The 26,599-nt window shown below is 33.9% G+C and overlaps 1 protein-coding gene across 4 annotated transcripts in view; it reads left to right on the forward strand.

The window, feature by feature from the left end:
* LOC140441820 (tumor protein p63-regulated gene 1 protein-like) overlaps positions 1 to 26,599 on the forward strand; it is a 104,230-nt gene that overhangs the window by 43,379 nt on the left and 34,252 nt on the right. For 3 of the 4 annotated variants that reach the window (XM_072532755.1, XM_072532757.1, XM_072532756.1), the window contains 2 exons: positions 15,134 to 15,377; positions 18,458 to 18,634. In XM_072532755.1, coding sequence (XP_072388856.1) covers positions 15,134 to 15,377; positions 18,458 to 18,634 — 421 coding nt within the window. Of the gene's footprint in view, positions 1 to 6,781; positions 6,932 to 15,133; positions 15,378 to 18,457; positions 18,635 to 26,599 lie in introns of those variants that run through there. The other variant, XM_072532758.1, reaches the window with a different exon arrangement.

Genomic DNA, 26,599 nt, shown 5'->3' on the forward strand with positions numbered 1-26,599 from the left:
TTTCTACATATTGCTTCAAAAATAAAAAGTCTCAAATAAAATTTAATGTTTTAATCAAATAAAACGCAGATATCGAGCACAGTTTTTATTACTTACTTACTTTCCGTGTCCGGAACAGCAACAGCTTTAAATTTTGTGTTTCCAATGGTTGGCCACATATATGGCCCTGTCACTCGCTAAGAATAGGTCTTCTTCTGTGCAGGTCTCTCTCATCTCTGTGCATGATAGTAGATAGTGACTATTCTGAACCGCGTCACAGTCGCAGGTATCGTCCTCCTGGTATCCCCATTTATTCAGGTTACTAGCACAACGTGAAACGCCAGTTTTTAGTCTGTTTAGCGCTTTCCATGTGGGATACAGCAAATTGTGTCCAGCGGCCATTTCCTCTGAGGGAGCAAAATGTGTTGTAGCTGACGCTTGCCATAGGTGTATTTGGCGCGTCTTTGGCTCTTGGGAAGGGATCGTGATTTTTTCATGAAGCTTTTTCGAGATCTTAATCTACTTGGCTGAACATGGTGGTCATACAAGGGGTGTCTTCGATCCGTCTTCCGCTTCTTTCTTTCTATCTCTGACGTGACCTGTCTTCTGATAGCAGGTGGAGCGATTCCAACTATAGGGTAGACCTCTTCGATAGGTGTCGGTTTCAGGCAACCAGATATTATACGAACCGTTTCATTTAACGCAACATCGACGTTTTTTGCGTGAGCAAACTTTTCGCGCCGATTGCCGCCTATGCCGATGATATCAGCATCATGTCTCGCAGAACAGAAGAGGCGGCAGAAATATATTCACAATTAAAAACCAGACAAAAGACAAAGAGACCAGACTAGAAATAAATATTCAAAAGACAAAAAAGTTAACACAGGCAAGAGCTAGGGGAAACAGACGCACAGTTGAATTAAAGGACGATATTGAAACGGTAGAAAGTTTCACATATTTAGGAGTTGCATTAAACACGGATGGAACAGGAGAACCAGAAATTCAAAGAAGAATAGTAAAGGGAAACAAAGCTTATTTTTCACTCGATCATGTGTTCCGCTCAAAAAATACACACTTTAGATCGAAAATCACTACAAAACTATTATCATACCAATAGTATGTTATGCATGCGAGACATGGGTGATGACAGAATAAACAAAAAGAAAACTGGAAGTCTTCGAAAGAAAAGTCCTAAGAAAGATATTTCGACCTATTAACGAAAAATGAATATGGAGATCCAGGTACAACTATGAACTCTACCAACTGTTCAAAGAGACACCGATCTCAGAATTCGTTAAATTTCAGAGACTTCTCTGGGCTGGTCATGTAGTAAGAATGGAGACAGAAAGGCCACGGGAAAGATGGGAGGATGAAGTGGCAGCGGACGCGCAAAATTTGCTAGACGTGAGAACCTGGAGAAGATCGGCGCGGGACCGACAAGGTTGGAGGCATAGTTTGGAGGAGGCCAACGCCCGCTTTGGACCGTAGCTCCATTGGAGAGAAAGAGAGAGGGGTGCTCCAAACTCGGCGGCAGAAAAACATAATGCTAAGACAGAAGTACGGAGAGTGTGGGGTTGTGCTCCCCATTTTGTGTTTGTTAGTTTGCGGATGATATTTCTCGCGCTTACTTTTTTCTTGATATCTTGACTGTGATATCAATAAGACAGAGTCCTATCCAGACGTACACCGAGGTATTTTGACGTCTCATTGTGTTCCAGCATCTGACCACGCCATTCCACCTCCAGTGTCCTTCGGGCATGCTTGTTTCTAAGGTGGGAAGCACACACCTGGGTTTTTGTAGGATTGGGTTTCAGATGGTTTTCGTCATAGTATAGTGCTGTCTTCTAGGGCATCTGTCAGTTTTACTTCGACTTCATTGAAGGTACTTCTGTGAGCTGCCACAGCTGTATCATCCTCCTAAATAAACTGTTTTGTTTGTCGGTTTTTGGGTTGGTCGTTGGTGTAAATGTTGTATAGCAATGGCGCGAGGATACTTCCCTGTGGGAGCCCATTTTTTTGATCCCTCCACCGACTGTTCTTGGACTGGAGCGTTACGTTCCTATTCTGCAGAAAACATTTCATTAACCTTGTTAGTCGGAAATCCTTTGTAATTTTGTAGAGTTTTACCAGTAGCCGTTGATGGTCTATGAACGCTACTCCTGTTATTTCTTTCCATTCAAACCCATCTTCAATATGTTCGGTGGGATTAAGAGTTTGACTGCAGCAGTATTTTCCGGGTCTAAACCCTGCTTGTTCAGGAATAATTTTAGTGTCCACAGATTCAGCGATCCGGTTTAGTATCATTCTTTCGAACGCCTTGAAAAGGTGACACAAAAGAGAGACAGGTCTAAAATTCTTTGTATTCGCTGGATCCTTTCCTGGTTTTAAGAGGGCCAACAACAACAGTTCATCATTTTTACGAGCCACTGTAGGGTTTTTGGTCCAAAGTGCTTTATTTGTTCTGTTAGTATATCGTCTAGGCCAGTCGCTTTATTATCTTTCATTTGGTGGATCGCACCTCTCATCTCCTCCAGACAAAAAGAGGTACCTAGAACATCCTCTTCTTTGTCGATATTTCGTTGTACTCTCACTTTGTTCTTCTTTGATGTCGTCTTACGATTTGTCAGGAGACGATGGGCTATCTGATCGGGTGTGACTTTTGTCAGATTTGGTGCCGGGGTGACAGGACTGTTGCCAAGATTCCCAAATAATTTCTAAGCGCGTCTACTGTTTTGTTTCATGTCTAGACCCGTGACCAGCTTGCACCACCTGTTCGTTCTGTTGACGGATATCGCATGTAGCACTTCCTCTCCAGCCTGTATTGTTGCTTCCGAAAAGGGATCATCTGCATATAGCTGCTCGCATCTTTTTAGTTTTTATTAAATCTTGCCAAAGTACTTTCGCTCCTAGAGCATCTTCAGGGGCATTTCGTCAAAATTAGGCTATCCAACAATTTGGTGAATGTCATAAACATTAACTAATATATTTACACAACACGAGACAAAGGACAAACAGTTTAAAAATTATTATAAAATTAAAGAAGCTACAAATTGGATGACAGCACAAGAGAGAATCTCAGAGATATTTACCAAATTGTTAGATAGATAATTTTCACGAAATGCCCCTGAAGATGTTCTAGGAGCGAAAGTACATGGGCAAGATTTAATAAAAACTATCATCTTTCATTTTAAAATATCACTTTAAAAATTTAATATTTTTCTCAATGGGAAAAGTATGTCAATGAAAAGTTTTCCACGGCAACCTATTTATTTATTTATTATTATTTATTTATTTAACACTTTTTAAACAAATTATAAAAAATGTTTTGTTGCTTCAAAATTACTTTTTTTTAATAATTTGAATTATTCTAAGACGAAAGCTATTTTTGTGTTTTTGTCGTAAAGTACTTACTTTCAATTAAGTAATTTTTAATGCCGAAAAACGCCGATTTTAACGTTTTTCGAGGCCATTTTTCAACAGCTGGGACATCGAATTTAAAAAACAAAACGTATGAGGGGAAAGGTTACAAATTAGGTTCAAAATGCGCATGTCCATTTTGATTTTATATGGCATATGTCGGCATATGTTAAAATATCCATAAACAAATTGATATACCGTTGCGTTTCGGGAAGTATACTCGTAGACTTGACGAACATCTAAACTTTAAAGGTCGGTACACATATACGAGCCAAACGGTATGCATACGGTATGCGAACGCTATATTCGGTAATGTGTACGGCAGAAAGAACCGCTTGCGTACTGTTTTATCGTGACTCGTCGCGAACCAAATTGTTGCGGTTTATTTCACGACTTCAAAGGAAACTCGTTTGAAGTTTGGACGGCGCTTACTAGACGCAGCGAACATTTTTATTGTGTCATCAAATCGACATTGTATGAATGACGTGTTCCTTCCTAGAGAGACGTGAGAAAACAGTAAACTGATTATTGTACATATTTTTATTTTTGTTAAACAAGCAAAAACAGGGGTCGATCGGATTAGCCAAGCGGGCTGGGCGGCTGGCTTCTCCTTCGCTTCAATGCGAGAGATGTCAGTTCGATCCCCGGCTCGGTGTGCAGAAAACAAAAAGGCTAACGCAGCAGTTTAAAATTCTAAAATGAATCTGCGGCTTAGTCTAGAATATGCTGGTATCTGATCGGCCTATGGAGGATGGTGGAGCAGTACGGCAAGAGATAAGGGCTTGCGGCTAGGTGATACTCCTCCATAGATCCCTACCGGAAGGGCGTCGAACGCCTAAATACCGGGTATATATATATAAGCAAAACAGGAACATAAATCAGATCAGTACCCAAATTATAAATAAAATGAATCATTTCGCACATGTGTGTTCGTTGTTGGTTTGTCGCTTTCCATGTTTCGAGATAAGTATGCGATCAGTACGATGTAGAATATTTTTCAAGGATCTGTACGCGTACGGTACGTATACCGTTCGCCTCGCATATGTGTACCCACCTTAACGTTCAAAACACATTGTTTATTTTTTACCCATAAGCTAAATCTTATTTTAATCGAAAGAATAGATAAATATGATGCCAGAACATTACAGTAAAAAGATTACTTAAAGTTTACCACGGGAAGCTGTTTATTTACAACTAGTTTTCAACAAATAAAAAATGTTATTTTTATTCGAACTATTTATTCTTTTTTATATATTAAGCAGGTTCCCGCGGTAAACTTTGGATAAACTTTTTACTGTAATATTGCATCGTCATATTCTTTCGATTAAAATAATATTCAGATTGTGGGTAAGAAATAATCAATGTATTTCGAACGTTAAATTTTAGACTACTTGACTTAAGCTTTCATCTTGTATTTTTGTTTTTTTACATTTGATCTTCAACCTATTAAAAAATGGTCTTGAAAGAAATAAAACCTGATTTTTCTGGATTTATTTATTTCCAAAGCATTATATAAACCAAAAACCAATAATATTTTTAGAAATAATTGAGTAGAATAATTGTTTTTTTTTTTTCATAAAATCTATTATAATTAAAAAATTTACCAAATTTATTAAAGAAGTATATATTAATCATAAATAATTATGTTTTACAATAAAAATTACCTCAAATATTACTAAAAAAAATTAAAAACTGAAAAAAAATTGTTTAAACAAATTAGATGGTTTTTTAACAATTTAATTATTTAAATAATACATATTCATAATGGGCGCCAAAAGTGCATACAAATTAAAAAAAGAAACGTCGAAATCCATAAACAAGAAATAAGCATACAGTTAACAGCTTCCTCCTCCTCCACCGTTCCCCTTGTTTCAAAACTCGCCGATTTTGAGGACCACAAGCTTTTGTGAACGGTTCCATTAAAATGCAATATTTTTCGAATTTTGCACTTTAAAACTTTACAGCATGTTGTTTCAGATGACCCTAATAAGATCTCTTAATTATTATATACAAAGCTACTATCATTTAAAAAAAAGACACTAACTTCGTCATAAAGTGTCCTAGGTCAACTTTTTCTTATTTAAATTTGTAAAAAAAAATACAGGCTTTCTAAATATGGAACAAAAGTTTTCTTGTATGCAATGGTTAAAAAGTTATTCGTATTGTTTATGAGCAAAAAAATTTACATGTTTTTGCAAAACTATTTTGCAATATTTAAAATTATTTTTCCTCATTTTTTTTAATCATGATAATAGAACAGATCTTCTTCTTTCAGAAGCTATCCGTATAATTACTATAACTGCATAATTTTCTGACTTAAATTTTTGCAAAAAAAAATTAATTTGATATAAACAAATTAAATAACTTTTAAACTATTTGACCGATCAACTTGAATCAATTTTGATCATATTTTAAGCACCGCAAGACCCAACATTTTATGTAATGTAAACGTTATAAGTTTATTTTTAAAAAAAGTTAATAATATTTATAAAAAACCGAAATTTTTAATTTATTTTGCAACTTTCTAAGCAAAAAATAGGGACAGCAACATTTAAAATACGCATTTTTGAAGGTTTTTATATGAGTTATAAGTTTCTTACTCTCAAATTTGTTTCAAATGATTCACTTTTTGCTGATAGAAAGAGAAAACGAAAATTTACCGTTTTTCAACCTAAATTTGTTAATAATTAGTTAAGTCCAAAAAATCGACTGCAGGAAAGGATTTTGTTACAGAGGTCCATACTACTCAAAATAACTGTCGTTTACCTGACAGGTTTAGTGTCACAAACAGGGTACTGTTTCCTGGTCTATATGCCAAATCTTTGATTTCTTAATAGAATCATGGCTTTGATATCATTATTGTGGTAAAGTTAATTTTCTTGATCCTTTACTTTCTTTTGCAACGTGCTATAAAAAATGTTGTTATAAAACATTTTTGATTCCATGAATACTTACTTCAATCTCCTCAACATACACACGTTCTTTACCTCTGCAACGCTCCATGTAAATATTGCATTGTTCTATTGTTCGGAACAGTACTTCATGCTTTCTTATGTCAGCTTTCAAGAATCATGTCGTTTTCTCTGTCACAGCCTTAACTGAGTCAAGTATTATTACCAGAGTTAGGCAATTATGCAGAATTGCATATGCTTTTGCATATTTTCATCATTTTTTTTATTTTGCGTAAAAAAAGTGCATATAATCCGTTTTTGAAAGGAATTTATTCGTTGATTCGTTGTTCAAATACCTTCATACCTGACATTTCCAAAATATTTTTATTCTTATCTTAATCCGTTAAGAATTCCTAGGTTGATATCTAAGTGTTTGAGACTTAATCCACTAATCTAAAATCAAATGAGCAAGAGGTATTTAACCATGATTTGTGCGAAGCATTGTTAAGTTCAAGTATACGTTTGTCTAAAATTATCAAACGAAAATTTGTGCGGTTGCTGAAAAATACTGGAAATGGAATATTCCAAACCAAAGAAGCTTAAGAAGAAACGAGGACGAATCTGTATATTTTGTGGCGAAAAAAGTAAGTAAAATAAAATTGAATATAAGAGACAATTATTCTGTATGTATGTATGTATGTGTGGATGAAATAATTAATTATTCAGGCCCTTTCATTTATTAATCTGAGCTCTTAAAAATGAAAAAGTTTCTAAATCGGATTTAATTAATTCCACACAATAAAAATGTCCAAGGAACACCATTATTATTCTATTATGTTCAATAAAAACTTAAAAATTTTCTTGTTAATACATTCCATTCGATTTGAAAACTTGTTCTTAACAAACCAAGGTATGTCATGAAAATTAGTCTGTCAATTATGGTTTTATGAAGGCAAACTTGACAGCCAATTCGTACAATCAATTGCTTCAAATCGTAAAGAAATAGTGCTTGAAATTTTAAAGATAGTCTGTATTTACTTTAAAATTTTACTAAAACAAAATTATTAAACGCAAAGATAATCATGCAGCGTCGCCATTTAAGATATGCTTAAGTGGTAAGTGCCGTGAATATGATTCAGACTGGTCTTTCACAAGCTCACATCATTGTGACGTATCCTGGAGCGTGATTTTGCGATTGTAGTGTCGATGTGAACAATTTGGTAATGTCGCTGAAAAACATTAAGGTCATCAACGTGAAACTACTCGACAGGATCGGTATGTGTTAGAATGAACTCGTCGAAATGTGCGTAAAACTGCACGTGATTTATGTGAAGCCTTAGAAAATTCCTACAAAATTACTGTATGTGACCAAACTTTTAGGAATAGATTACATGAAACTGGCCTTCACACCAGACGTCCATTGAGGATTCCCATATTACGTCATGAAGATCGTGAACTTAGATTAAGGCACAATAATATGTGCATTGGGGCTTGCAAGAATAGAGTTCTGTACTTTACAGATGAAGCTAGGTTTTGCCTCTATCCTGATTTAAGAAGAGTGAGAGTTTGGAGAGGACCATGTCAACAAGAGAGACTCAGGCATGAACAGGGTGTTCGCCCATATATTGGTCCACAAGTTATGATGTGGGCTGAAATAATTTTTCATTATGGAACGGTTCTCGTTTTTGCGAAAGCCACTTTGAATTAATATATTGATAGTATCTTAATATACTAATAAAATACGGATTTATATTTCCATCTATGGTTGCTAATGTTTTAACTTCCGTGTTTAAATATTTGAACTTTTTAGGAGGTTCATATTTTGTTTAAATAAATGCACATGCGTATATTTGACACAAATAATATGCATGTATATGCACTATTGTACTTTTTGGAATGCATATCTGACTCTGCTTGCTGCTAATAGTGCATATTTAAAGCAGATATCGCAAAATCCGGACAAATAAGGTGGATAGTCCGATATTGTAACGCTGTATGTCGGATTTTGCACTCACATTTTTATATTTAAATTCATATCTAATATTTGCTTCGTGCATTCTTCATCAATTCCTACGGAATCGAACCAAATTACTGAGTTTGTTTATGTTATTTCGATTTATTCGTTTTGATTGATTCGTGTAAAAGCCACCCGAATACTCTTCAAATTTATCTTCTCGGCTTTGTTATAAACAAGTCACGTACAAACACCGAACGTTCATGGCAATTTACTTCTTTACTACTACGTCTAGTAAGGTTGCATAAATGTAAAATTTTACTCATAGCTCAAAGGGTGATATTTAGTATATAATATATATATATATATATATATATATATATATATATATATATATATATATATATATATACAGATTGAACGAATTTAAAACGGAACATACGAAATCAATGTATTTCAGCTCAACTCCGCTCTAGGTGGTTGGCCAGCAAAAGGTTGTCAAATAATTATATTATAAAAATCCAATACTTCAGCGGGCTGCTGGATTCTGAATTCTTTCAAGAACAAGTCAAAACTCCACCCAAATAGGTTGCCTAGAATCACTGAAAAAACTAGACTACACAAGCAGTTATTATGCTGTCAAACCACTTATCGCTTCCTTATAGTCCAAGAGATAGAGCCGAAATTTTGAACTGATCAGTAATATGACATTTCTCTATTGAAATATATTCATTGTAACTGGGTTAAGACTTTGCCTTACAGGCGGACGCCCCTCGTGGTACAGGGGGTGGCTATACAGGGATGAAGTTGTCATTTTTTTCGGAAAAATTAACGATCGATAATATGGGTGAAAATTTGCCCAGAGGTATATTTAAGAAAAAAATGTGATTTGTAAGGTAAATATGACTTTAGTTTGAAAAAAAAAACTATCATAATATCATTTTAAAACTACAAAATATTCTATAAAAGATTCAGACGATGACGTAGAGTTTTATCAAATGTTTTAGAAAAGTTTTTCTAATTTTTTTTTCTTATCGGAAAAATCGTTTGAAAATTTTTGGAAAAAAATCATGGTATAACTGACAGAAAATCGAAAGGATTCTACAAATTAGGTTTTACCTCAAAAAATTACGAAAATTTTCATTTACGGAAATTTCTTTGGAAAATTTTGAGGAAAACTCTACTTGACGCTTCTCAGAATAGTAACAGAAGTGAGCATACAAATTTTCAAATCAATCGGTATAAAAATATCATAATAAAATCAGTTTGAAAATTGTTACCGAGACCTAAAATGCGCAGGCAAGTGGTACCTTTGATCCCGTTTTATGGCTCCCTGTAACAACCCAGCTGTCCGCTCTTTTCGATTTAGAGTTTTTAGGGGCTAAATAATGAGCCATGAAAATGGCGGACATATTACTTATCTTTAATTTTTCCCCAAAAAATTGCAATTTCACCCCTGTCCGCCACCCCTTATGTATCCACTCTCGCGTCTGCCCTTTGGGATTTCGTCTAGTTATACCAAGATCTTACTCTGGGCAAATTTTCAGCCATATTATCGATCGTTAATTTTTCCGAAAAAAATGACAACTTCATCCCTGTATAGCCACCCCCTGTACCACGAGGGGCGTCCGCCTGTAAGGCAAAGTCTTAACCCAGTTACAATGAATATATTCCAATAGAGAAATGTCTTATTACTGATCAGTTCAAAATTTCGGCTCTATCTCTCCGACTATTAGGCAAGCTCCTCTTTCCTTTAAAGGAGACAGATAGTTGAACGATATTTTATACAATGTCTATCACCGGGTATGGATTTATTTTTGTCCAAGTTTTATATTGGTCCACTATTTCAAATGCAGTTCAAACAGACATATATTAAATTGTATGTTCCGTTTTAAATTCGTTCAATCTGTATATATATATATATATATATATATATATATATATATATATATATATATATATATATATATATATATATATATATATAGGTGAGTCATGAGGAATTGTATATATTTCTACCTCGTATGGAAGCCCCTATGAAGAAAAAAAGAACGATTAAAGAGTATCTAGTCCCATTGTTTAATAATATACAGGGCGAGTTGTGGATTTTGACTGAAATTTCTATTCGTCATAGCTTTTGAACGGTAAGTTCAGTGTGTCTCATGTTTTGGTCAAACGGTTCACTTCTATCTCCTCATCAACTGATTGATTCAAACTAGAGAACAAACAGGTTGGATTTTAAAAAATTATTTCGATTTGTTCATAGAAAAAAATTTCATCCTATATACGGTTTTTGAAAATCCTAATAAGAAATTTTCAAATTAATCAAGTATAATAACAAAAAATAATAATTACTTGCATTTTCTGTCGAAGCAGTCTTAATGGATATATTCCCAAGAAATAGAACACACTACGCCTATGCACATATAAAACGTGGAACGAATAAACTAAAATATCATATTTATCTCATTCCCATTCTTGTTAAGAACGTAAATATATATATATATATATATATATATATATATATATATATATATATATATATATATATATATATATATATATAGACCAGAGAAATGTTGATAAGTTTACCGATGCTTCAAACTATTCAATGAACTTGTCGAACTATACGCTTGTGAATCGCACCAATTTGTATTGTTACGGGGGCAAATTTTTGTGGGACTATCTTAATTTTTCACTTATTTACATGGGCGAAGCATACATAATAAAAATGACCCCGGTAAGAATTTGCTTCTGAGATTTTACATGGTTGCCGTCAGCACTTCTTTCAATTTGTAGATTAGTCACCTTTAATTGAAAATTGTCGGACTTATAACAATAAAGTAATCCATTTCAAGCACTATAAAACTTTCTTGACAACGCATACACAATAAAAATGGCCCCGGTAAGAATATGCTTCTGAGATTTTACATGGTTGCCGTCAGCACTTCTTTCAATTTGTAGATTAGTCACCTTTAATTGAAAATTGTCGGACTTATAACAATAAAGTAATCCATTTCAAGCACTATAAAACTTTCTTGACAACGCATACACAATAAAAATGGCCCCGGTAAGAATTTGCTTCTGAGATTTTACATGGTTGCCGTCAGCACTTCTTTCAATTTGTAGATTAGTCACCTTTAATTGAAAATTGTCGGACTTATAACAATAATTTAATCCATTTCAAGCACTATAAAACTTTCTTGACAACGCATACACAATAAAAATGACCCCGGTAAGAATTTGCTTCTGAGATTTTACATGGTTGCCGTCAGCACTTCTTTCAATTTGTAGATTAGTCACCTTTAATTGAAAATTGTCGGACTTATAACAATAATTTAATCCATTTCAAGCACTATAAAACTTTCTTGACAACGCATACACAATAAAAATGGCCCCGGTAAGAATTTGCTTCTGAGATTTTACATGGTTGCCGTCAGCACTTCTTTCAATTTGTAGATTAGTCACCTTTAATTGAAAATTGTCGGACTTATAACAATAATTTAATCCATTTCAAGCACTATAAAACTTTCTTGACAACGCATACACAATAAAAATGACCCCGGTAAGAATTTGCTTCTGAGATTTTACATGGTTGCCGTCAGCACTTCTTTCAATTTGTAGATTAGTCACCTTTAATTGAAAATTGTCGGACTTATAACAATAATTTAATCCATTTCAAGCACTATAAAACTTTCTTGACAACGCATACACAATAAAAATGGCCCCGGTAAGAATTTGCTTCTGAGATTTTACATGGTTGCCGTCAGCACTTCTTTCAATTTGTAGATTAGTCACCTTTAATTGAAAATTGTCGGACTTATAACAATAATTTAATCCATTTCAAGCACTATAAAACTTTCTTGACAACGCATACACAATAAAAATGACCCCGGTAAGAATTTGCTTCTGAGATTTTACATGGTTGCCGTCAGCACTTCTTTCAATTTGTAGATTAGTCACCTTTAATTGAAAATTGTCGGACTTATAACAATAATTTAATCCATTTCAAGCACTATAAAACTTTCTTGACAACGCATACACAATAAAAATGACCCCGGTAAGAATTTGCTTCTGAGATTTTACATGGTTGCCGTCAGCACTTCTTTCAATTTGTAGATTAGTCACCTTTAATTGAAAATTGTCGGACTTATAACAATAATTTAATCCATTTCAAGCACTATAAAACTTTCTTGACAACGCATACACAATAAAAATGACCCCGGTAAGAATTTGCTTCTGAGATTTTACATGGTTGCCGTCAGCACTTCTTTCAATTTGTAGATTAGTCACCTTTAATTGAAAATTGTCGGACTTATAACAATAATTTAATCCATTTCAAGCACTATAAAACTTTCTTGACAACGCATACACAATAAAAATGGCCCCGGTAAGAATTTGCTTCTGAGATTTTACATGGTTGCCGTCAGCACTTCTTTCAATTTGTAGATTAGTCACCTTTAATTGAAAATTGTCGGACTTATAACAATAATTTAATCCATTTCAAGCACTATAAAACTTTCTTGACAACGCATACACAATAAAAATGACCCCGGTAAGAATTTGCTTCTGAGATTTTACATGGTTGCCGTCAGCACTTCTTTCAATTTGTAGATTAGTCACCTTTAATTGAAAATTGTCGGACTTATAACAATAATTTAATCCATTTCAAGCACTATAAAACTTTCTTGACAACGCATACACAATAAAAATGGCCCCGGTAAGAATTTGCTTCTGAGATTTTACATGGTTGCCGTCAGCACTTCTTTCAATTTGTAGATTAGTCACCTTTAATTGAAAATTGTCGGACTTATAACAATAATTTAATCCATTTCAAGCACTATAAAACTTTCTTGACAACGCATACACAATAAAAATGACCCCGGTAAGAATTTGCTTCTGAGATTTTACATGGTTGCCGTCAGCACTTCTTTCAATTTGTAGATTAGTCACCTTTAATTGAAAATTGTCGGACTTATAACAATAATTTAATCCATTTCAAGCACTATAAAACTTTCTTGATAACGCATACACAATAAAAATGACCCCGGTAAGAATTTGCTTCTGAGATTTTACATGGTTGCCGTCAGCACTTCTTTTAATTTGTAGATTAGTCACCTTTAATTGAAAATTGTCGGACTTATAACAATAATTTAATCCATTTCAAGCACTATAAAACTTTCTTGACAACGCTTCCTTTTTAAATAAAACTAAAAAAAAAATCGGTTGACTGTAAAGTCGGTTTTACGGGCGAAGATTTTACGTGACAACGTCTTTTTCTCGGTAGAATATTTATTGATATGAATATTATTAAATTGCACAATAGGAACAAGGAATTGAATGAAAATAAGAATTGCACAAATTTTAAGTATAGAAATATATTTTGTTTACTAAAACATTGTACATGTAAACTTAAACCATAAAAACCATTAAACTTATCTATTTGAGTGATTTTGTTGAGGATAGGACGATGATAGGAGAAATATGAAATGAAAGGAAGTGTTTCTGCTGTAATGTGTCTTGAACGCCAAGAACGCTCGAGAAAGACAGAGACACAAGCACGGAAGCACGCACCGATTCAACGCGCCTAATTCTCTAGTGTTGCGCGCAGCGGACCGATCATGTTTGAGTGGGAGAGAGACGCAAGGCATTCGCCGGTCCGGCGGGCCTCTCTCTCGTTCGGTGACTCACTGTAACAGACGTGAGCGAGCGTTACACTTTTTCATGAATGACTCCGAGCCACAACCTAATTTAAGACGTTGTCACGTCAAAATAACTCTTAATTGTTTTTACTATAACCTTTTTCGATTCTGTATATAAATTATTCTAATTTGTTTATAACCTTGAAAGTTTTTATGAAAGAAAAAATATATTCAGTGCGCTTAATCGATGACATTATTTTTAATTTATTATTTTAAAAAGACAAATATCAGTAGATAATAACAAAAACTTTTTTGAAAAAATTAAGTCTTCTTGCAAGTATTAATACTACCACAGTCCGTGCTATACATTTTAAATATTACAACGGTCTTTGCCAATTTCTAGAATTTTAAAAGGTACAACTTGTTGTGAATAATACTAAAACGTCGCCCTGTATAATATTAAAAGAAAGGGCTACAGTAATAATAAGTTTTATTTTTGAGTTAATGAAAAATAAAATAATAAAGTAGTTAATAGAACTAAATTAAACAAAAATAAACAAGAAATATTATTGCCGTAATTTGCATCACTAATTTCTCACCATTTATTAATAAGAAAATTTAAATGAATCTTAGGAGGCCATGATAATTTGATTTTTCGTACGCCACGTTATTATTTATTTGCGTTTCTATCTCTCCTGTCTCTCTTAGAATAAGTCCTTTTCTATTTTCGCGCACCTCACCTGCCAGCTCTCGCTTGTCGGATTGTACACTATTTTGACGATTTTTCATTAGTTTTTGAGGTAGTATACGTTATTTAAATTGTTGTAATTAATTGCAAACTGCTACATTAATTTTTAATAGCTGACATTATTTTTGTTTGCTGTTTTTGTGACGAAAATGTCAGTACTGCCAGCAAAAATATCAAAGACGATTTCCAGAATGTCGAGTTTCGAATCATCAAACGGCTGGGTCAGAGTTTATTATTTTAAATTTAAAAGAAAATGGAACATTTAATAAATCAAAATCTGATCGAGCATTAGATCGGTTACAAGAAGACCATATCTGTGATGCATTCAAAGCAGATCCTAAACTAAAATAAGTATTGTGTAAATATGAGATGAAATTCTACGATAACAATTCACTACGTAAACTTTTTGTTGATTTGAATAATATATTACTACGCTAGCTAATAGTTGCATGTGAGAAATGCTTAATAAATTTATATATTTTATTATATTTGCGTCCTTCAGTATCAGAAACGATATGGAGTTCTAAGGGAAGCAAAGATGAAACACCACCTCCCACGGCGACGGCAACCACGGCCCCTGTAGCGACCAGCGAAAAGAGCTTACAGTCTACAATTGTCATAAAAGAGGATCCGAACAATTTTTTTACGTTCCGAGATGGTGTTATCGAACGAGCTGTCAAGGAATGTACGGCCCATTTACTCGATGAGACTGAAGGACCAGTATATGCATCATTTTTGCTCACACAGTAAGTACCCAATTCTTTGTTACTAGACAAAGTTTATTATTAACTAATTAGTCGATTGTAGTCAATAACAAAACACCAATTTTTCAAGCAAATGTGAATTATAAAAATATTACATACCCACGAAAAATCAACTGTTTTAAATTTTTATACCATTAATAAATACTCTCTTCTTCATTATTCTTCTATTTTTAGGTCAAAATTTACTTGTTTGTTTAGGCAGTAGTTTGATATTCGCAAACATTTTTTATTGAATTTTACTTGTAGTCCAGGCGCTATCTGTTTTGGGTTGGATAAATCGTATATGATCTTATTTTTTTGCTTTAAATGGTGCGAAATATTAGAAATGATTAATTACTATGAGGACACTGCAAAAGGTGGGCTAATTTTTGTAATAATCGATTTGTGGAAAAAATTAGAAAAATTCAATTTCTTTTCTCATTTTACTTGCTATATTTCGGCAGCTATGCATTTGAGAACAATTTTGTGAAGACAAAAAGTTTTCTCTTCACAAAATCGCTCTGCAGAAGACGCGTAATAAAAAAAACATTAAGATTGGTCAATTAGTTCCGAAGTTATGATCGATCAAAGTTGACGAAAAGCAAAAACTGACGTAATTTTGCAAGTGAATATTGATTTATACGTAAAAACATGGAAAATAAATAATTATACGCTTTTAAGAGTATCACATTTGAAAATTTAACTCACGGGACCCCAGTTAAAAAAATATCAAAATTGGTCCACTAGAAGCTGATATAATTGAAATTTTTAAACGCGTCGCTAATTTGAACGCGTGATTTTTTTTGAGATGGCTTAAATTGCTATTGCTATTGCACCACTGCCTTTTGTTGATTGTTCTGTATTTTTAAAGTTTTAAATCAAAATTTTAACCAGGTTGCACATAAGAAAAAAGAAGAAAATTTATATCTACTATGTGGTTGACACAGCAAAGGTAGTTGTTTGAGAAACAGACCTCAAATCTTTGTACTATTGTTGTAAATGCCGGCCAACTGTGATCGACCATAACTTCGGAAAATTGTAGAAGTTATTCTATTTGTTTATTGGCTTAAAAATTGCATCATCATCATCATCATCAATGGCGCTACAACTCTTCGTGAGTCTTTGCCGCGTTTACTATTGCCTTCCATGTTTGTCGGTCCTGTGCTAGTAATTCCCATTGTCGCACTCCCATTTTCTCTAGATCTTCTTTGACTGCATCTTTCCACCTTTTTCTAGGCCGCCTTACAGACCTTCTTCCCTCTGGCCTTTCCCAGAACACATTGTTAATAAGGCGATTGTCGTTATTGCGTATCACATGCCCTGCCCATCTGAGTCTATTGGCCTTTATATATCTGACTAGATTTTCTTTTCCGAATAGAGACTCTAGCTCGTTATTTTATCTGCCCCTCCATTCGTTTGTCACGCTGTCTCTGCAAGGGCCATATATCATTCGAAGAATTTTACGTTCCCACACCAGCAATTTATTTATTTCTCTTTTTGTTAGCGTCCATGTTTCGCTTCCATACGCGACTGCTGGTCGTATTATGGTCTTATATATCCGGATTTTTGTGTCTCTCGAAAGAAGTTTTGACTTTATTAGATGTTGTATTGCAAAGAAAGATCTGTTTCCTGTCATTATTCTCGTTTCAACTTCTCGCTATAATTTGTTGTCATTTGTGGTTGTTGCTCCTAGATATTTAAATTCTTTAACCACTTCGAAGTTGTGATCATTTATAGTAATGTTTTGCCTTATTCGCCGTCGTTCTTGTTTTGAGACGACCATTTATTTTGTTTTGTCTTCATTTATTTTTAGACCGATGTTTAATGCAGCTTCTTCAAAGCTCGAGAAAATATCCTTAGTTTCTAATGTTGATTGTGCTACTGCATCTACGTCATTGGCAAAGGCCAGTATGATTTTTGCTCCCCGAGTAGTTATGTCTGGTTTGATTTTTGGATATATTTTTCGCATGACATATTCTAAGGCCAGATTCAACAGCAATGGGGACAACAATTGCATAGGTGTTTAAAAAATTCCCTAGGCTCTCCTATTTAACGGATTTGAAAGCTTGAATAATCTTTTATATGTAAAAAAAATTCAACTACATATTTAAAAAAATTTAGTTGGTTCTGCATAATTTTAAAAATGAATAACTTTTTTTCACAAAATTAGATTGCAAAATTATTTTGCGAAAATTACTTGATCGATTGTGCTGAAATTTTTGGTAGTGTTTTTTTATAATAAAAAGATTTTCTAGGTAAAATTTGAAAGCTCTATGTGGCTTCTAACCTAAAAAATATTATTGAAAAACATTGATTTTTGATCCTTTATTAATGGTTTTTGCCGATTTTGCGATAATAATAATATTTTTTTCAATTTGCAATCAATTCTATCTTGTAGGAAATTTATTTGCAAAACTTTTTTGCCTTCACAAAATTTTTAATAGCATAGCTGCCTAGATACAGCAACAGAGGGGGGAAATCCAAAAGGAAACTAAGTTCCTGTAGCTGTATACCATGTATCACAAAAAATGTATTTAAAAATCCTTTATAAAAGGTATATAAGTAAAACACCCTATCGGGCTAAATCACAGAACGTTTTCTGAATTAATATTCCATCATGGATGTATCTAAATATACATGTTTTGAGCCACTAAATACTTAGGTAAAAACCCGTTAAATGTTATTAATTTGAATTTAAGTTACATTATTTGATCTTATATGCTATGATGTTTAAGTTACAATAGAAATAGGTAACATGGCAACTTAAGACTCCACTGGAGGTTGCTAGTCCTGAGACAAAGTGTCTACGAGGACAGTTGCTATCAACAAGTGGAATCAATGGAATCAAAAAAATCACAAAAAAATGGAATCATAACCGATTTACCCAAAATGATGGTGTTTTAGAACAGATACCGCCTGGTCTATTGGTGTTTAATGGCTCGCAATAAATAAATGTCTGCAGTTTGCAGTCGCGTATGCTTATATCCATTATTTTTCACTTGTTTGTCAGACTCTTTGAGAAGAGTTGCCAATCTTTTTTTTTAGCTCTTACCAATATAATTACATAAAACAAATACTTTCAGAATCAATCATTGGGACACAGACAAAGAACGCTTACTTTTGTTGACTGCCAAGAACCTAATATTAGTAAAATATGACTTTATAGCATTGAGGCGGCTGGGCTGTAGAAAAGTTATGTTTAGCGATATAGAGGGAATTGTCGTTGGCAATCTCGTATACCCGAACGGTTCTCTGATACCGTAAGTATATACCTAATTAAAAAAAATTACCAACTAGGTTAGATAAGATATGGTGTGACCTTAATTTATTAGTTATATTTTTAGACGGCTAAATAGATTCCTTAAAAAACTACCAAGCCCTAGAGCTGGTTGCTTTCGTATTAATGCGAAGATTTTTTGTAGTTTGTTATCACTTACAATAAATATTCAATATATTCAAAATTTACAAAAACATTTATGTATAATAGAATAAATATGTATATATATATATATATATATATATATATATATATATATATATATATATATATATATATATATATACAGAGTGGAATAAAAGTCTGGAAACGAGTAATTATTTTTTAAGTGGATCGTCAGAATTATACAAAAACAGAGATACGCCTATTTTCCAATATGAAGATTTGAAATTTGATGTAACGTTACCAGATATACCATTTTTCTGATGTTATTAGTCACTTTATATTTTTAAATACATTGTGCACATGTATATTGTGCCTTTATTGAAATCTCCACTTTAATACCAGTTCAACCGTATACAATACTTTCGATTTTATTTAGTCAGTAACATCTTAAAAATATAAAGTAAAAGCCTAGAAACGCCTAACCTTCTCAATAAATTTTTTGATTCAAACTATGTACAACTTATTATAATAATCAAAAGTTGGCTACATTGCTAGATTAATGTCTACCTAATCAAGTGTTCAAAATGTCCTCCGTTGTTAATTTGACAGTATCCTAAACGATGATAGAATGCGTCATTACATGTCTCCATGTTTCTCTAGAAATTACTATGGATTCATCAATAATTCTTTGTCTTAGCTCTGCACTACATGTTGGTTTAGTTTTATATTCTACTTTTCAAGTGTCCCCGATAAAAATAATAATCAGGATTCAAATCGGGTGAACGAGGATCTCATTCAATACTACCGAATCTACGAATTGATTGTCCGATAAATGTCTGATATAAATAACGCCAATGAGCCGAAGCTCCATCCAGCTGAAACTATATCTCATTGGAATTGGCTATAAACTTGTTTTTCAGGGCAGGTACAATTTCATTTCTGAGTGCTCACTATACTTTACCATATATTTAGTTTTTGTGGTCTTTTGGAGTAGGTATGGTTTTTACGTATCCAGAGTTCATTTACCTCACTCCAATACCTTAAATTTGACAATTTACATTGTGTGAAGATGTAAATCGCCAAAATTGATCATCCTTACCTCACTAAACTGTAATCTACAGTGGTAGTCATCTTCATTTAATTCTTGCAACAACTGAATTTTGTGGAGTTTAAATGGATTCTCATATAATACACCCAAGACTGAAGAATGACCTACAATATGTATTTCTGCAGCTCTTCGTGAGAATGTAAAAAGATGTTAAACGAAATTCAATACTCTACCAGTTTCCTCAAAGCACTTTACAATGTTTTGTACCTTCGCCTTATGGATAGTAGAATGGGGTAAAAATAAAAATTTTAAGGGATGTGTGTAGCCCTAAATCCCCCCAAACTTTTGAGTATGTTCAAATCAAATGAATTTTGTGGCATCATTAGTTTAACACATTATTTTTTAAAAATTTTTGCCTTATCACTTTTTTCAAAAAACAGTTTTTATTGAGTTACGGCTCTTTTCATTAACCTTTAAAAAATTGCGTGCAACTAAATAAATGGCTTAAATGAATTAACAAATAAGTACAAAAAATGTCTATAACCTCTATAAATATGATATTACAATAAATGTTCAAAATGACCCCCATCTTCTTCAATACACATTCGGTATCGTTTTAATAAGGAAAACCGAATGCGCTGAAAAATCATATTTTTCTGACGAAATTAATTTGCAGCTTCAATTATTCTAACCTTCAATTGTTCTAACTCTCAATACTACCTGCAAAGGTATTCCCGGACTTCATTACTGTAATGCGGTGGAGCGCCATCTTGTAGAAACCACATATTTTGCCTTATTGCAATCTTCACTTCTTCCAAATACTCTTGTAACTCGTTTGCCAAGAACTGCAAATAATTATCACCATTTAAATTGTTGAGAAGAAATACTGGGCCTATTAGATTGTTATCCACAATTCCTGCCCAAACAAACTTTGAAAGTCCTTTGGTGGTGAGTCTTTTTTTGTATATATAATTTCGGTTTACAACGTTCTTCGACGTCTTCCGATTTCCAATCTCCATCTCATTCTATCGTTCCATAGATCGTCTTCCAGTTCTCTTTCTCTGATTTCTTTATCAACTCCTTCTCTCCAACTTCTAGGCCTTCCTGGTCTTCGCCTACCTCTTGGTTGCCATTCAAGAATTTGTCTTGGTATTCTATTCTCCGGCATTCTCCTTACGTGTCCGTACCATCTGAGTTGTGTCGTTTTGATGTCATCAACAATATTATGTGTAACCCCCATGATTTCTCGGACTCTCTCGTTTGTTATTCTGTTTTTTTTGTCGTGAGGATTTTCGTCGGCCCAAATGTGCTCGTTATGATGGTTTGTTATTCCATTTCTACTGAAGGTAGCCTCGTCGGTAAACAAAATATTTCTAATAAAATTAATATTTCGAGTGTTTTCCATTAACAACCAATAACTCTTGAACCCTGTATAGTTACTGAATTACTTCAAGACTATTTGGCACTGAGAAGGTTTATTTATATAAGACCTTCGTGACCAGATAAAATACCAAGTGTTACATATGGTTGAACTCGTACTGAAGTGAGGATTCCAGTAATAATACAATATACAGAACCTTGTATTTAAAAAACTGAAGTGAATAATATTATCAGAAAAATGTTAAGTCTGGTAACATTGCAAACGTCAAATTTGAAATCTCCATATTTTAGAATAGGCTTATCCCGGTTTCTTGTTCAATTCGAAACGTCCATTTAAGAGAAAATTAGGGGTTATCAGAATTATGGCCCACTGTGTAGTAGAAATGTCGAGAGAGGTCAATTTTTAAATTTAGTTTTGCTGGATAATACCAACTATCAAGACGTCATCCGTTTACTTTTTAAATGAAAACCCATGTTTTCTGTCAAAATTAAATAGACAATGATATTCTATGAACGATAACATGTATCACTATATCTTTAAAGTTAATAGTTACGGATACACAAAAGTCAAATAATTAGTTGGACAGTGTCAAGAAATTACGTTTAATTTTTAACAGCAGACACAAAGGTATTGGATATTTTACGTAAAAAACAATTTAAATAAGTTGCTTAAATTAGGATCCCCTAACTTTTTGGCAATTAGCCAACCTTACAACTAAACATGCTAATAGATGCACAATTTTTAGAGCAAACTAGGCGAATCTTTGATCTGTACTCACTTATGGAGCCGAAACATTAACAATCACAACAAAAAAGGTAGTAAACAAGATTCGCGTGACTTAGAGGATTATGGAACACCAGATGTTGGGTGTCTATCGGAGAGACCGAATCCCAAACGGAGAAGCACGTCGTAGAACAAAAACAACACACGCAAACGAAAAAATCAGGTCGCTAAAATGGAATCGGGCAGGACACATCGCCATATTATCTGACAACCGGTGGACAAAACGTATTGTCGAGTGGAGACCAAGATAAGAAACGCTATGGAGCAGAGGCCGCCTATCAAACAGATGGACTAACGACCTGAAGCTTGTTAGCAGTAACTGGATGCAAGCCGCACACGACAGAGACAGATGGAAAGAGCTGAGGAAGACCTATAGACTCGTACAGATTGATGATGATGGTCATGATTATGATGGGGAACATGAAAGGACGTAGGGGAGTTGGTAGAAAGCCTCGTGGTTGGAAAATATTAGAGAATGGACCGGGATACGTAGAGTAGAACAACTTTAGAATAGCTCAAAATAGAGAGTATTGCCATGTTTATCGCCAACGTCAAGGGGATCTGATAAGTCAGGTTAAGAAGAAGAAGTTAATTTTTCCTATGACTTTTTATGTAATTTGTGACAGCGTATATTTGACAGGTAGAAGGTAATGTAACAAATTGTAAATATTGTGTAGTGTGCCGTTGGCACTAACAAAGATTGCTGTTCCGTTATTTGATTTCTTTGTTGACATTTCGACTACTTTAAATATTATTTCTTATTTCTTTTAAATGTTTTCTTAATAAGATGCTACATTTTAGTGCTGCTGGTTGTGTTAAAATTGTTAGTTTAGCAAATGAGGGATGCGCGTATCCATCAAACCGTTTTCTGTACAGTAAAGTGATACAACTAAACTGGAGATTACAAAACGCCCTTCTTGAAAAGTGAAAGGATAAAAAGAAATAAAATACCTAAAGATGAGCGATATTTGAGAATTTAGTCCTTAACAAAATCGCACGCTTACAGATCCGGAGCTGAATAAGCAATTTCTGATGCCAAGACAAGTCAGTATAAAAGTAAAACAGGAAGAAATAAGGCTGAAGGAAGCTGTTTTAAATAGAAAACGTCCTGTCAAAGTTCCGAATAATTTGGACAAACTCATGCTATAAAAGTTCTATTGTCGGATGAAGCAAGTATACAATTGTGGAAGCCAGAAAGATGTGCCAGAAGAGACTGTGATCATAGGCGACTGGATTACTTCCTGACGCAAGTGCTCACAGGATACGAGTTTTTTAGGACATATCTTTATAGATTCGAAAAGACAGATACAGACAAATGCCTGTACTGCAAATACTTAGATACTGTGAGAGGGTTGATCGCGAAAATGACGGGAAGTAAGGAGGGATGCGTAGTGTATCGAGCAGTCATTAAGAAGAAAGAAGAAGAGAAACAGTAGCCGGACCAACCACCGATAAGTCAACTGCGCACAAGTAGGAGAGAGTGATTTTAGTTGGTAGGCAGGAAGACATCCGCTTGTAGAACGTCCTTCTGAAGAACGAAGTGAGACGTTGGGTTGCACCAAAAACGAACTGTTTAGAATAGTTGTAAACAAAGTCCGAATAGCCTTGATGATATCTAATCTACGATAGGAGAGGAATGGGAAGAAGAATGATTGTTTCGCGTATTCAATTACATTTTTATTTCTTTTAAAGTAAGATCCTTTCTCTTCGAATTTAACGACGCCATGACTCGCTTGCAGCTACGTAGGTCTCTGGGTGAATTCTAAGTGACCTCTATTAATTCCAAGTTAACTGTTTCTAAAAATTTATTGACAGACCTGTGGATTTTTCGGGGAAGAGTCAAATTGGTGCTGAGAACAAAGTATTTATTACCGAACAGACGCTAATAAACCAAACATCATTTAAATTTTTAGGATATTATAGATATACAGATATTCGTTTCCATATATTACAAAAGAAGAAATATTGCACGCATTAAAAACAATGAAGAGCGGGAAAAGCCCTGGACCTGATATGCTTCCTATAGAAATCCTAAAAATTCTAGATGAGAAGCACATTGATGTTTTAGTGACACTCTTGAACCAAATTTATAGTTCAGGCGTATTACCCAAAGAGTGGTTAACATCTATTTTTATTTGTCTCCCTAAAAAGAAAAACGCAAGAGAATGCAGTGATTACCGCACCATTAGCTTAATGTCTCATACGCTAAAGTTACTACTTAAAGTCATCCATAACCGAATATATCACAAACTGGACATTAATAATACACAATTTGGTTTTCGCAAAGGCCTAGGAACACGTGAAGCTCTTTTTTCACTAATATACTAATACAAAGATGCCTGGACGTCAATCAAGATATATACGCATGTTTTATTGACTATAATAAAGCATTCGATAAAGTACGACATAAACATTTAATGAATGTCCTGAAATCAAAGAAGATTGACTACAACGACCTCAGGATCATATCAAATTTATACTATAAACAGCGAGCAAAAGTACGTGTTAACGAACAGCTGTCAGAAGAACATGAAATTAGATGTGGAGTAAGACAGGGATGCGTATTGTCGCCAATTCTTTTCAATGCCTACGCCGAAGAGGTCCTGAAAAAAGCTCTTGAGGGTGAAACAGCTGGAATAAAGGTAAATGGAGTTCCCATTAACAACATTAGATATGCGGACGACACTGTGATCTTAGCCGAAAACATTGAAGATCTTCAGAGACTGGTGACCAGAATAGCAGAGTATGGAAAAGAGTATGGTCTAACAATGAATGTCAAGAAGACGAAATTTATGAGAATATCGAAAACTCAAAGAAATAACGAGAATCTTCTAATAAACGAAACCAACGTCGAACAAGTGGACAAATATGCATACCTGGGAACAATGATTAACTCCACAAATGATTACAATCAGGAGATAAAAATAAGAATAGAGTGCTAGAGCAAATTTCAACAAAATGAGAAGAGTTCTATGTACCAGGGATTTAAAACTGGAACTAAGAGTTAGGTTGGCGAGGTGCTATGTTTTTTCGACTTTATTTTATGGAATGGAATCTTGGACCTTGAATGCGACATCAATGAAAAAACTGGAATCATTTGAGCTGTGGGTGTACAGAAGAATTCTGAAAATATCATGGACAGAACACGTCACAAACAAAGAGGTTCTGGGAAGGATGAACAAAGAAATGGAAATTTTAAATTCAATAAAAACAAGAAAATTAGAATATCTCGGACATATTACACGTGGAGAGAAATACACCTTGCTCCAACTGATTATGCAGGGAAAGATCCAAGGAAAGAGAAGCATAGGGAGGCGTAGAATGTCATGGCTGCGCAACCTGAGAGAGTGGTACGGATGTACATCAAATGAACTTTTCAGAGCAGCCGTCTCAAAAGTCCGAATAGCTATGATGATTGCCGACCTCCGCCACGGAGATGGCACTTGAAGAAGAAGATATTCGTTTAGGGTACCTGAAAAATACTCCATTAAGTGGTATTATTTATAACATGCCCTATATCCTATAAACGGATAAATTTATTAAGTAGTAAATGGAAACATTTCGGTACCTCAAATTTCTATTCCTTAAATCGGGATATTTATATAACCGGTATTCTAATAAGCGGGTTCGACTGTAATAGAAAATGACTAAAACTCGAAATAAAAGTTGAAGGTAAGAAAGCATTTGCCAACAATATAAAAATGAAGTAAATATTATAACCATAAAAATCTGATCGACTAAATATCCTATGTATGTCGCATGTATGGAAATTTTGATGCGATGAGAAGAATTAACTCCTTTGATATATGGATCAGGATTCTGAACACTTCACTGATCCACATTACGAGCGTTGAAATGAAGAATAATTAATATAAAAAAAAGGGGAAGCAGTATAAAATAATTTGATAATACAATATCTCGGACATGTAATGTGTGCAGAAAAATTTGGCTTATTGCAACTAATAATCAAAGGTAAACTAATAGAGGGCAAAAGGAATGTGGAAGAAGGAACATCTTCGAAAGTTGCGGTGTCCATGATAATTGCCAACTTCCGTATGAGGGATGACAATTGAAGAAAAGGAATTTGGACATTCGAGTTTATTTGAGTATATTAACTAGTTTCGATATGCAATAATTTCATTAACTGTGGCTTGCTGCCAAGGTGTCGTTGACGCAGTCGTATTAAAAATATCTACTATGTATATCAAAGAATTACTGGGTAACTAAGAGTTTAATTTTCTGCATTATATCATTTTTTATGATTATGTTCCTCTTCCAATCTTATGTTGTGCTAATCTAACACTGCTCTGACTTAAATTAGAATTTTGGATACATATCAAGTTTTCTTTAGGTACTATATTATTTTGCTAGTCTCTTATGCTCTACTAAATAGATATTTTTTTGGTTTAAAACCTATATGTAAATATATCACCGGTTTTATTATACATAGGTATTTTTATCCGATTAGTAATTATTTCGTTTTTTTAGCTTTAATTACATTGTAGTCAGTATTTTAAACTTTATTATTAATCAGTACATGGAAATATTCGCGCTTTTATGTTTAGGTCAATAAAAAACCCATATAAAGGAAACGAGCCAAAAAGCTCATACATTACTGATATATAGAACCC

Source organism: Diabrotica undecimpunctata, chromosome 5, assembly GCF_040954645.1.
Source record: "Diabrotica undecimpunctata isolate CICGRU chromosome 5, icDiaUnde3, whole genome shotgun sequence".
Lineage (NCBI taxonomy): Eukaryota > Metazoa > Arthropoda > Insecta > Coleoptera > Chrysomelidae > Diabrotica > Diabrotica undecimpunctata.